Consider the following 13854-nt stretch of genomic DNA (forward strand, 5'->3'; position numbering starts at 1 on the left):
TATTGACTATATATAAAGTAATTCTCTTGAATAGGAATCAAATAAACACAAAGAAAGTATTTTATAATTACTTTATTATGAAATATTAAGTAAACAAAATAGTGAAAAATTATAAAATTCTTGTCTAGTCTGCACCTACGGCACACCAGGCAACATGTGCCGCGGAACAGCGGTTGAAAAACGCTGCTCTAGTTATTTAACAATTTGCACTGAAACAGTCAGATTTAGAGTTAGACATAGCATCCTTAAACTTAAGCCTGCTACAGTTAAATTGTGTTTCATACTATCTAATCTATTGTTGAGAAGTTATTAAGAATTATACTCAAATACTTCCTTTGGTTTCATTCTACTTGCTTACTTAGAAATTGCATTGCAAGAACAAGAGTTTGCCCTAAAACCCTGATCACTGGGATATCAACAGCTGTCTTGTGTCTGTGTGTAAGTGTATACAAAGTTCCAGGCACTTCTTAAACATGACAGCTGTGTCACTTAGTATTTACATCATATATCATTCTCAAATTCAAAAAATCTATTACATTATTCAAGCCAAATTAAATCAAATTTAATTCTTATTGACTGTACATTTAATATAAAAATGTTTCAGTTTAAGAGGCAAATTTTTAAAAGGATAAAAGGCTTGGATTAAATAATACTCAATGATACAAGAAAACATTTCTGAGCCCAGATTTATGAAAGAAAATGACAACTATAGAATTTTAAGAAATGTTTTATAACATTTTAAGAAGACTATTACCTCACTTAAATACAAAAACTGTTTTAAAAAAAAAATAAATCAAGTATCCTCCTGAATTACATTTTTTAAAAAGCGTGCATTGTCACTCAGTACAACTCAACTCCAAATTCAAATAAACAAGTCATTCAAAGCTGTCAAGTTTCAAATTCAAACCCATAAAACAAATGGACAGTACCTCATTTTCTTGGTGTATATTTTGAAAGATGAACATTAAACATATAAAAATCTACAATTTTAATATAAAAATTACTTTACCATTTGTTAGATACCCAGTCTCGCCTTGGGAATTAACAACAACTTCAGTCCTCATAGAGTAAAGTTATCTATTCCAAGCTTTCATTATTAGTTTACAATTCTAAAGCACACCAAGAGTGTTAGGTGGTACCCCACACATTCCGCAACGAACTAAAACAGAAAAATGGAAGGCAGCTCTACTTTACTGGTTGAAACAAGCACAAGAAAGAAGACATTTCAGATACATTCTAAGAGAGAGAAAAAAGACCTTGCTGTGGTTACACAGTCCATAGATATTCAAACAAAGATGATATTTGTTGAGAGTAAAACATGTCTTTCAGGCTAGATCCCAAGTACGAACCACACCAGCCTACACCCAGCATTCCATCTAATAACAAACAAGGGCTTTAAACAAGCAGCTTCAGGATATTCCTTACTCTTGTAATTCAAAATCAGCCACAATCTTATTAATTTTAATAAAGTTTGCCATGGAGAAACAAAGAAAATTTTTATTTAAAACATTAAAGCTAAGTAGAAATGCTCTCATACTCAAATATATTTTATATTTAAACATAATCTTAATGATAATTTTTAAAGTGAAAACTGCTGTTTCAGGCATTGCGAAAATATATGCTAAATTTTGGAATGTTTTGTACTTTTTAACATACCACGCGTATACAAATGAAACAAATGTTTTATCTAACAATATGTATAACTACTGCAGATAGCACTGTGAAATTTTATAATCTATTTGTTCTTTTTTCTCCATTGCTTCCTTCTTCCTTGCTTTCTTTTAAAAGGGTAGGGACCTACAATTTGAAAAGTAAAGAAACAGCCACATTAGAGGCATGCTTATGAACTTAATTACACTGAACTGGACACTAATTTAAGTTGATGCTCATCTTAAGTCAGTTGTAACATTCAACATATGAAGAAAAAAAAACAAAACCATCTCCGAAAAATCATCTCAGAAGTTTAGAGAGGGGAAAATGTCAAGCCATACACCATGGCATAAGAATCAGGTTGGCAGCAAACTTCTTATCAACAAGAATGGTCATGAACTTAGAATTCTATAAGTCAAACTATCAATTAAGCATGAGAAAAAAATAAAACCATCCTATATAAAAAAAAAAGAGGTAATATACAAACTGACCACCACTCCAACACACAAGATGGCCACCCCCATGTGGTCAAAGATGGCCGCCACAAGATGGTCAGCAGGGGAGGGCAGGTGGGAGGGACCAGACTTGCAAGGGAGGGCAGGTGGGAGGGACCAGACTTGCAAGCCTGCAGGCGAGTACAGTTGGGGGGATCCAGGCCTGCGGGAGAGGACTGTTGGGGGAGGATGCAGGCCCGCAGGGGAATATAGTTGGGGAGACTCAAGCCTGTTGGGGACGACAGTTGGGGGGATGAGGCCTGCAGAAAAGGGCAATTGGGGGAGACCAGGCCTGCAGGGGAGGGTAGTTGGGGGCAACCAGGCCTGCAGGGGAGAACAGATAGAGGTGATCAGGCCTGCAGGAGAAGGCAATTGGGGGGGACCAGGCCAGCAATGAAGGACAGTTAGGGGTGACCAGGCTGGCAGGGAGGGCAGTTAGGGGTGACTGGGCCAGCAGGGGAGGGCAATGAGAGGGGACCAGGTCAGCAGGGGAAGGCAGTTAGGGGCAATCAGGCCAGCAGGGGAGGGCAATTAGGAGGTGATCAGGCAGGCAGGCAGGCAAGTGTTTGGGAGCCAGCAGTCCTGGATTGTGAGAGGGATGTCCAGATTGGAGAGGGTGCAGGCTGGGCTGAGGGGGACACCCCCTCCATGCATGAATTTCGTGCACCAAGCCTCTAGTCTACACTAATAAAAGGGTAATATGCTAATTAGACCGGGATACCAGACATCTTCCAATGCAGTCTGACTTCCTTCCGGACAAAGCCACAGTGGTCAGGGCCCAGGCAGAGGCAGTTAGGGACCATCAGGCTAGCAAGGGAGAGCAATTGGGGGGCCATGAAGCTGGCAGGGGAGGGCAGTTGGGGGCTATGAGGCCTGCAGGGGAGGGCAGTTGGGGGCCATGAGGCTAGCAGGGGAGTGGTTAGGTGGCGATCAGCTGGTAGGCAGGCAAGGGGTTAGGACCCAGCAGTCCCAGATTGTGAGAGGGATGTCTGACTCCTGATGCGGGATGGAGCCTAAAACAGCAGTTGGACATCCCCCAAGGGGTCCCAGATTGGAGAAGTTCAGGCCAGGCTGAGGGACTCTCCCCCTGTGCATGAATTTCTTGCACCAGGGCTCTAGTTTTTAGATATTACAAGATATGTAAGTTGAAGAATGACCCCCTCCCCCCACCCCCAACAAATGTCCATATCCGAATTTCTGGAACCTGTGAATGTACCTCATATAGCATTAGGAATCTGCAGATATAGTTAAATAAGGATCTTGAGATGGGGAGATTATCCTGGATCATGCATGTGGACCCAATGTCATCATAAAGCTCCTTGTAAAAGGGAAACAAGAAGGTCAAAGGATGAAGTAGGAGATGTGAGCATGGAAGCAAGAGGTTGCAATGATGTGAGGAAGGGAGGAGCCATGAAACAAATTCTCTTTTAGTGGCTCCAAAAGGAACCAGCCCTGATGACACCTTGACTTTAGCCCAGTAAAACTGGCCTCCAGAACTCTAAGAAAATAAATTTATAGTTTTAAGTCACCAAGTTTGTGATAATTTGTTACAGCAGCAATAAGAAACTATTATAATACAATAATTCAAAGTTTACTGCCTTGCAATATTTTTCTTTAAAAGCCTTTGAGAATATACTACAGAAAATCAAAATAACATCAACCAAAAGAATTGACAAAGACTGTCTCCTTGTGCACACATCAACCAGGCTCACAGAGCCCTCCTCTCAAGTAGGCCCCAATCTTGGTCTCCGGTTCTGTATTCCAACTGCCTAGCCCAATTTTAGCAACAATCCTACTAAGTCAGTTGAGTGAGAGTTGCCCCCCCACCCCCACAACCCTTGATATCTGATCACCTTTGATATCTGGTCAGAGTGTCAGATATCTGGTCAGCAAAGCAGAGTATCAAGTCAATCAAATATGAAGTAATGTACAAAGGGGCATGGCTGTGAATCTGATGGTATATGGAAAAAGTGAGTTCATTTTTTAATATTAGGATTATATTTCCTTAATATCTGAAGTTGAGATAAATTATATTAACATTATTATATTATTACAATATTGTTAATAAGATTATTGATCGCTCTTGATATCTGGTCAGATTCCTCACCCACCACCTTTAATATCTGATGCCTTTATCAGTAATCCTGTTATATTGACTTAGGAAGAATCTCCCTATCCCTCTTAGTAACTGTGCATCCACCAAATTCTTCACTTTGTTTGTTGGCTATAAATCCCCACTTGTTTTTATTGTATTTGAAGTTGACCCCACTCTCTCTCCCCTGTTATGATAGTTTTGATACCTGAAGCAATACTGCTGAGTAAAGTTTTTTTTACTGTTAACAAGTGTCATAATAATTTTTTCTTTAACAGATCAAAAAGAGGGGCAGATATAGGATCCATAAAATTCAGGAAGCTAAAATTAGATATTTCCAGATGCCAACTGTGTAATTGCCCAGAGAATAACTAGTCTACATTAGAATAGGAATACAAAGTTTCTCAATAAAAATGGGCATTCCAGACAACATGGATATTATTAATGATACATATAAAAGACACTTAAAAAGAAAAAGAAGATGAGAGGACTATTAGAAATCTCATAACAAGCAAAGCAGAGTGTCAAGTCAATCAAATATGAAGTACAAAGGGGCATGGCTGTGAATCTGATGGTATATGGAAAAAGTGAGTTCATTTTTCAATATTAGGATTATATTTCCTTAATAGCTGAAGTTGACATAAATGATATTAACATTATTATATTATTATAATACTGTTAATATGATTATTCATCTCTAATCTGCACATATACACACACCCCACTCCAAACCTAATCCTCCATCCTAGAAGCAGCCACTGTTACCTACCAAAAGTACTCTCCACACCACACAAGAATCTGTATGTGTGCAGGCACACACACACATATATAAATCTCTCTCTTCCATTCAAACACTAGATCATCTTATAAGTAATCTTACACCTTAGTCTCTCTTGTTTAACAGTACATCTTGGAGATTGTGCACTTCAACACCTACAGATCTCCCCAGTGGTGTGCCAATAAAGGTTTAGCAACCATTTTTGGAGGCAAGAAGTAGAGGCCGTGAGCGTGGGTTCGTGGCATCTGCCAACTTCCATGTTGTGGTATTCCCACTAAGGTGGCCAATACCAAGCTACCAAGGTGATGTCACTGAACAGAAAGTGCAGGCTGGCTCCAACACATCAGTGCATCTACCTCAATCTTCTTGATAGTTGTCAAGTTTCCTGACACATTAACGTAATTTATTCAACCAATCCTCTTTTAGGAATTTGAAGTAGTATAAACTGAGAGAGTCCAGTTGCAAAGGGAGTTAAATGAAACATCAGGAGGCAAAGAGCACAATAGTCAATAGTGACCAAGACAGCTGGAGAAAGAAAAAAAAAAAAAAAAAAAAAGAAGAGAAAGCAGAATTGACCAGTTACCTGAGAAAAAGCAGCTGTTGCAGAGAGGAGAACAGTACCTGATCTGCAGAGCAAAGCAGAGTCATCACCAAAGAAACCTTTTTGCCTCAAAAAGAGCCAGCCCAGCCCGGAAGCTGCTTCATGCCTCAGTTCCTGGTAGCTTTCAAGTTCAATGTATTCACATGGCACATACTTTTTTCCTGAAGTAATCTGAATAAGTTATTCATGTCTGTTCCTTAATTCCATCTCATCTTTCAACCAAAAGAGGGTCTATGAATCAACAGTACCTCAGCAACGATTTCAATTATTTGGATTACTTCCTCAATATAATACTAAGATATATCAACAATAAAGAATCTTTAAATTGTAAAATCTTAGTAGGCACCACTACTAACATGTCAACATTTATTTTGCTGTGCTATAGATCCAGGCGAAAGGAATGCTCAGAGGAGAAATAAGCAGGATTAAACAGATCAACTACAAAATACAACTAAAAACAAAAAAAATAAAATAAAGGAAGGTGCTGCAGTCATCATAAGATAACCTGAAATATTGCTTATTTTAACAGGCCGTTTTGTGCAAGATAAAATTAAATGTAGGCACCTAAAAGTTACATATATCTGGTCCCCTCCCCCGAGAAAGCTTATTCTTAAATAGCATCCCGGGACACTGAAGTAGCCTAAGCCAAAAGCACCATCTGTGGCCCTGTGAGAAGAACTGATCCAAAATCTCCTGTTCCTTTATCCCCTCCTTTGGTTTGGAGGTGGGGGTGTCTATAATTCAGTACTCCTTTGCAAGCCAGCGCAATCCCGCTTCTATTTCTCATAACTCAGTTAACTCTATGTTAAACGAATTTCTTATCAAAAAATGCACAACCTCAAAAACCCACTTATCTCCTTCCTCCCCCACAGTGTAATAATCTTAGAAAACTCATCTGGCTTCCTTCCCTCTTTCTCATGTTCACTTGGGACACACACACAACACAACAAAAGATTCTGATCATAGCTGCCATTATAAAAACAGTATAAATAATCATGATCAAGGAGGGAAAGCCCAAGACTGAAAGTTAAATACATGAAAGAACCAATGCCATAAACCCAACAGTCCTCAAAAATGCTATCTTGAAATAGAATTTTAAAAACCAATAAAAGATATGAGAAAGCTAAGAATCTTTGGCAAAGGTATACTTTCTGCAGTGAAGGTATATCTGAAAAAATAGCATATAAATCCAATTTTAAAAACAAATTGATTAAGTACTTAACTGATTAATTCACATTTGAATAATTTTTCTTATCCTTTTAAGAAATATTTAGTGAGCATTTACCATATATATATATATATATATATATATATATACACACACACACACACACACACACACACACACACACACACATATCTACACTGCAAAAAGTACACCTTTGCCAAAGATTCTTAGCTTTCTCATATCTTTTATTGGTTTTTAAAATTCTATTTCAAGATAGCATTTAAGATTCTATTGAGTCTAAAATTCAGCTATAAGAAGTCACAATCTATTTCTAACACTTCTGATTATTACTAGTCCTTCATATCCATTAAGGGATGACTGAATGGATAAATGAACAAACAGGGACAAACAGATGGAGAAAGAATGAACGTAAGAATGCTCTTAAAAGATGCAGAAAACCAGAAACTTGTTTGTTATGTCTATATGCCAATCTACTCTTCTCTGTGAGCTTTCCTTTTACCTAATTTCCAATCTACTCACGGAATTTCACAGTCTCTCTTTCTGGAAGATCATGTTGACTTGCCTATGTGTTTCCATCATGCTTCAAGTAACTCTGAACTCTCTCCTCACTCTTCCCTTATTCCTCTCATGGGGCAGAAGTTTGGGGGGTCAAGGAATCTGAAAGGAGCACCTGAGCAAGGCTGAGGCCAAGCTCAGACTTTCTCTCTCAGCCACCCTGTCCCTGGGTGCAGGCCCTCTGCTCTGCTCTCCAGGTAGGAAGCCATCTGTCCTGAGGGGAGGCCTAGGGTTGCTTATCCTGAGGGTGAGCCTGTCTAAGTCAAGGCGAACTAAATTTCACTTCACTTCAGATCTATCGTCATGTGTCCTGCAATCAGCCAAGAGGAATCATTCTGATCTTCATCTGCCATTCTCCTATGTTTTAGCTCTCAAAGAGAATAATTATCACTACTGGTTTCCTAGAACTCCCAATCAGACAAGTGACTCCTATGTTTATGTGTAAAATTATTCACATAGGAAAAGGATATGAAGTGATGTAATATTATTTAAATAAATACCATTACTACTGATGAAAAACATAATCACTGGTTGTTGAATATGAGTGTAATTCTCATTTGGGGGGCAGGGTTGAATGATGATAAAATTGCCAACAATAGATACTTAGCATCAACACAAGCATACAATAGATACTTAGAACCAAGACAAGCATATGAGTCATTTTACTCACGTAAACCCACCTACACTTGCTGGCAAACTCAAGATTATACCTTAGCTGCAATTCCGCCAAGTGTCATCCTTTTACTAGATGACACAAGACTGGTTTGTAACAACTGGTTTGTGGATGCTTTATAACCTGTTTAGTCAGAATTTACTGCTGCCAGACACCGTGCTGGGCATTTACTATACATAATCTCATAATCCTCACAGTGAACCACCTATTCTGTTAGCTTAATACTATCCCCAGTTTACATATGAGAAGCCTGAGGAGTAGAAAGGTTATGTCATTCTGAACCTATCGTAAGTAAATGGCAGAGCGGGACTTAAAAATTAGGCTTCCTAATTTCAAAGCCCTATTTCTTACCACCAAGCCATTTTGCTGAAGTTTAAGTGAAGGATCCTTCTATACTTCTTCTAACTTCTGCTGTTTCTTTTCTTAGAAACACTTATGAATTCTTAATAGTTGAGTTTTATAAGTTCCAGTAGCTTTCCAATCTTATCACACTAAATTGTCAATTATTTGTGCAAAATGGAGACCAGTAGTATTGTAGAGGATCCAACAGCCATTAATATGAAATATTTTTTGTAACCATATGCAACTGGCTCTGTTACATTTTAAGTTGTGTGTTTTAGGAAAACAACAATAAATAATTGAGAAACAATAAAAAAATTGACAGAATATTAACCAGTGGATACTGATATTAACTTTACTAAAATATACTTTTACTTGATAAAATCAAAGGTCTTCATGATTAATTTCTATGATTATAGAAACAATTCTGTTGAATTCACATAATTTACTTAACTTTCATAATTATTTCAGCTGATTCACAATTGTAAGCATATACAGTTATATTCATTGCAATAAAAATTTGTGTTGAAGTCAGCCCAAGGGGTTGAAAACATGATACAAATTCAGCACTTTTTTATAAACCAATATAAGACAAAAGGGATAAGAAAGAATTCAAACTTGTCCACCAGAACCACTTAGTAGCACACAGGAAGACTTGTATTGATATACAAGCAAGTCCCTGAATTCCCTTAGGTTCAAATTGGATCAGAAGGCCATCAAAAACTGGCAATTTAGGACAAAATCAATACAAATGCTCATATCACACCACAAAATTCTCACATGCAGCTGTAGTCAACACATCTCACTGAACAAATCATAAGAACATTATAGTATCTCTCAGGTTTAATATAAGTATTCTTTACATTCTGTTACTGTTATTGTGCTAATAATGTTGTGTTAGGGAAACTTCGATAATTAAGATTTATTTTACATTAACAAACAACAAAACTGCAACACATATATGGTGGTCTAGATCAGTGGTCAGCAAACTCATTAGTCAACAGAGCCACATATCAACAGTATGATTAAAATTTCTTTTGAGAGCCAAATTTTTTAAACCTAAACTTCTTCTAATGCTACTTCTTCAATATAGACTCGCCCAGGCCGTGGTATTTTGTGGAAGAGCCACATTCAAAAGGCCAAAGAGCCACATGTGGCTCGCGAGCTGCAATTTGCCGACCAAACGTCTAGATGAATTAAGTACCAACTAGGAAGCTGGGCTCCTAAATCATAGGTAGCATTTATTTTGCATGATATAAGTGTTTTGAGTTTATTATTTCATTTAATGCCTTCGTATCAAAACTATGAGATAGATATCAGTATTGTCATTTAGCAGATAAGAAATTGTTAAGTTAAATAACTGGCAAAGATCACATAGCTTTGGAGTTTAGAAAGGGCATCTGGAAAAAGGCAAAAAGTCTCCAGAGTGCTCTTAATCACTCCACATAGCCTTTGAAAAAAATAAAATGGCAAGCAAATGAATGAAGGTTTATCAAGAGAATCTGTCAACAGGGATCCTCAAAGCAAATAAGGGAAACAGGCCACGGAAGTGTCCACCAGTCAACAGGAGGACAAAAGAGGTGTTTCTGTTTGGGGGGGGGGGGGGGGGGGAATGAAGGCTACCAGGAAAAATAGTTTGTTTATTAATATATCACGTTTGTTTAACTGTTATGCATCAGGCACTGTGCTAGGTATATAACTTATTTAATATTCAAATAGCCCTACTGTCCTTTACATTTTAAATAAAACTTATAAGTCAAGCAACTTGCCCAAGTCTATATTAGTGTGGGAGCCTCAATTCAAACCAACATCCAGAAGGCTCCAAAGTCTGTCCTCTTGCTCACTATGCTAAGAGACAGAGAGAGAGAAAAAGGGAGAGAAATGTGTCTGTGAACCTCTAAATTAATAAAGTACAAGCTACTAGCTAGTGCACAGGAACCAGGAACCAGGTGCGTGGAGTTCAGTGCTAAAGCCTCCATTATTGGTGTACTTCCTCAGTAATACCCTACTCCCTCCTGAACAAAGAGAAACCTTCTCAGATCTGCCAATGATGACTTTCCAAATTACTAATTCCGATACCTTTCCAGATAGCCAAGTTCCCAAGGTTTTACTCCACGATACCATAAAGCTGCCACAGAGTTTTAAAAATATAAAATAGATTTCAATAGTATCTGATTATTATGAACACAGCAAATATTTCCAAATGTTAAACTGCGACAATTACATATTGCTTTCATATACGACTTGGTACAATTAAGCTTAGTTTTTTATCCTGTACTAGTTATCAACTGCAGACCCTGGGCAGAAAACAGGGAAATGTGAGTTCCTGGCCAATAAATTTCAGTTTTTGGCTTATACTCTCTATTCAGTCCCACTCTTATTTTTTTCAAAATTAAAACTGAATCTTTATTTTTCTTCTTTATATAAATAAAGAAAAATGTTTTTCAAAGTAATGATTCATCAACCCTAAAGTACATCAAACTTTAAAAAAACAGTATTTCCAATACTACTACTGGCAATTTGTTAACATATAATATTGTACAAAAACTTTAGTATTTTCCTGACAAAGAGGTCTTAACAAAATTAATATTGTTCACAAAAGCTAAGGAATGGGGAGTAAATGTATTGCATCATTGCCTCAATGGAAGTATTGCTGTTTCACACAGTGCACTTAGTAAAATTATTGTGTCAATTTAATTTGAATATCATCTTGGAACATAAATGTGCATAATTTAAATTAGCTTTTAACTTATACCAAAATATAAGTGAAAGAATTTTCTATCTGAATTAGAACAAAATCAGTAGTGCAGCACATTAATATTGTAATATCTTCAATAAGTAACTGTTTAGGTCCAATGAACAATTCCTCTTCACTTTTGGGATTTTGTTGGTCAAGAGCAGGTTAAGTAATAAAGTTCCCTTAGCTTATAATGAGACATTTGAAAACTGATTATATAATTAGCCACCATTTTTGCAGTCATCTGTTTATTCAGAAGTGTTGATGGAGAGCCAGCCATGTGCTCTGGACCCTGCAGTGGAGGGGACCATCAGGGAGCCTGCCCAAGATAACTGGGGACTCCAAACACCACACTGTGATAAAGGCTTCAAGAAACATACATGCAGTGTGCTATGAGAACATAACAGAGGGAGATTGGACTCTGGCTTGGGGAGTCTGGAAAGACCTGAGAAAGGTGACCTATAATTTGACATCTAAGCTGTATTTGACAATATAAAATATTTTCTTTGTCTTGAAATTCACTGCCTAAATTGTACAACTTTCCCTCAGTTCTCCTATCCTTGCTATTTTTTCCCTCGCTGTTCTGTGTTAATTCCTTGTCTTCTGCTTATTCTTGAAATATGACGTTCCCTAGGATATGCTGAGAGTGGTTCTCATCTCATCCTTGGCACTTGAAAATTTCAACATTGAAGCAACTCCTGAAGGCCATGACATGTAACAATTGGCAATCTTCCTGAGGCATGAATTTGATTCAAGGATTGTCAGTATGAAAGCAGTTCTCCTGCCCAGTGAGTGAGCCTATGCTACCTTGCTGGAGCTTATCAAAGTAGCTTTGTTTTTTTTTCTCTGCTCATTATCACAAACACACTAAATCCCATGGTTGGAGTGAAACAAAACAAAGGAAAACATAAAATGTAATGGCCTCAAAAAGAAAACAAGTAATATTTTCTAAGTAGTTCTGAATTGAGGGATTTACTAAGATAACAGAGACAGTATATGGACCTGGGCCTGAGATCCCAAGGACACCAGATGGCCAGAAAAAAACACCAGATAGGCTACCCACAAGAATGTCACCACCCCTCTATTCTCTGCTCAAAAAAATGCAAAATTTTATCTCTCTTCTAAACACTTGTTTCTCCTACCCAGACATGGAAAATTCCACAAACCCACCTTTTTCAAGTCTCACTTTTTCAAGCAAGTCTGGTTTGTCCTCAGCTTATAAAAGCAGCCAAGCAGAGCCAGCCCCATGGTCAATTCATAGGACCCTTCCTTTTCTCTCTGTTGCCTCCCCTGTGCTCGAGCATAAGCTTAATAAACTCTGAAAATTTATCTGGGTTTCCTCTTGATTTCTATCTGGGGAACCCAAGAACCCCCATGCCAGTAACAAAACAACATAAGCCTTCGAGATATGATCTACAGAGATCTTAAATGATAGATATCACCACAACTCTGCCATCCAATACCTAGAATTACTCCAACACCAAACAATAAATCAAGCATTATGCAAAACAAAAAAGACCATAAACAACAACAACAACAAAAAGAAGACTGGAATGAAAAACACCAAAATGTTAACAGTTTAACTTCCAAAAGAAAGAAATATGAGTAATTTTATTTTCCTCTTACATTTTTGTATTTTTTTTCTGAATGACCAATAAAACACATATATTAATCTACACTAATAAAAGAGAAAGATGCAAATTGACTGTACCTTCCTGACGCCCACCAGCCAATCAGAAGTGAGTTTGCAAATTAACCCAACTAATATGGCAGTTTAATTTGAATGCACAGCTCCCAGCAGTCAGGGGCCAGTTTGTACATTGCCAGGCATTCTGCACCTGCCAGCATTCTGCACCGCCCCAGCCACTCTGGGCCTCTGGGCAGTATGGGAAGGTGGAAAGGCACCTCTGGGCAGGAGCAAAGGCAGTGTCAGCAGCCAGAGGAAGGAAGACCCATTCTTGCATGAATCTTCACGCATCAGGCCTCTAGTTTTACTATAAACATATATGTTTTAGCCCTCCCTAGTGTGGCTAAGTTGGTTGGAGCATTGTCCAGTACACTAAAAGCTAGAGGTTTCAATTCCCAGTCAAGGCTACAAGAATTGAACAATGAATGCATAAATAAGTGGAACAACAAATTGATGTTTTTTTCTCTATCAAAATCAATAAATAAAATAAAAATAATAAAAGTAATAATCTTACATGACCTGAAACATGAAAGGAGAGGAAAGTGCTGCCACTGGGCTCCAGGTTCACATTTAGGATTCTTTACACTAATCTATCCATTACATCCCCATCCCAATCTCTCACCCTCAATTTCTGGGCCAAAAACTTATACACAGGTTCAATCATTTTCTAAATCCATATTTTACACAGTAGAGTAAGACTCTTTTAAAAAATCATTAAGAAGAAAAGCAAGCCTCTTCCAGAATTATGTACTAGTATTTGATGAGTTGTGCCAATTTCTGCATGAAATCTTACCTTATTCCAAGATGACTGACTATAAATAAAAACACATTTTACATAAAAGAACTGCCATCTTTCTCACTGTATTAAACATTTCTTACAAAGCACTGTTTAAACTCTCTGAGTAAACCATCAGGAATTATAGAAGGTATTTATAATAGCAACACCAATTCCTTCTTTTTAAGCAAGGCCAACTTCACAGTGCAGCAACAAAGACTGCAAACAACATAAGTGCACCAGTTCAGCTATTAAAAATCATGAAGAAAAATTATGTACTGATT

At 37.6% G+C, this 13854-nt stretch overlaps 1 protein-coding gene across 4 annotated transcripts in view; it reads right to left on the reverse strand.

Moving 5' to 3' along the window:
* Window positions 1-13854, reverse strand: part of USP6NL (USP6 N-terminal like) — a 169081-nt gene that overhangs the window by 79945 nt on the left and 75282 nt on the right. Inside the window, exon 1 of one of the 4 annotated variants that reach the window (XM_036407995.2) lies at window positions 1010-1506. The exons of the other annotated variants lie outside the window; for them this stretch is intronic. Within the exon in view, the coding sequence (XP_036263888.1) occupies window positions 1010-1064 (55 nt within the window). The 5' untranslated portion in view covers window positions 1065-1506. Of the gene's footprint in view, window positions 1-1009; window positions 1507-13854 lie in introns of those variants that run through there. 4 annotated transcript variants of the gene reach the window in all.

The sequence above is a fragment of the Pipistrellus kuhlii genome, unplaced genomic scaffold, assembly GCF_014108245.1.
Source record: "Pipistrellus kuhlii isolate mPipKuh1 unplaced genomic scaffold, mPipKuh1.p scaffold_m20_p_1, whole genome shotgun sequence".
Classification (NCBI taxonomy): domain Eukaryota; kingdom Metazoa; phylum Chordata; class Mammalia; order Chiroptera; family Vespertilionidae; genus Pipistrellus; species Pipistrellus kuhlii.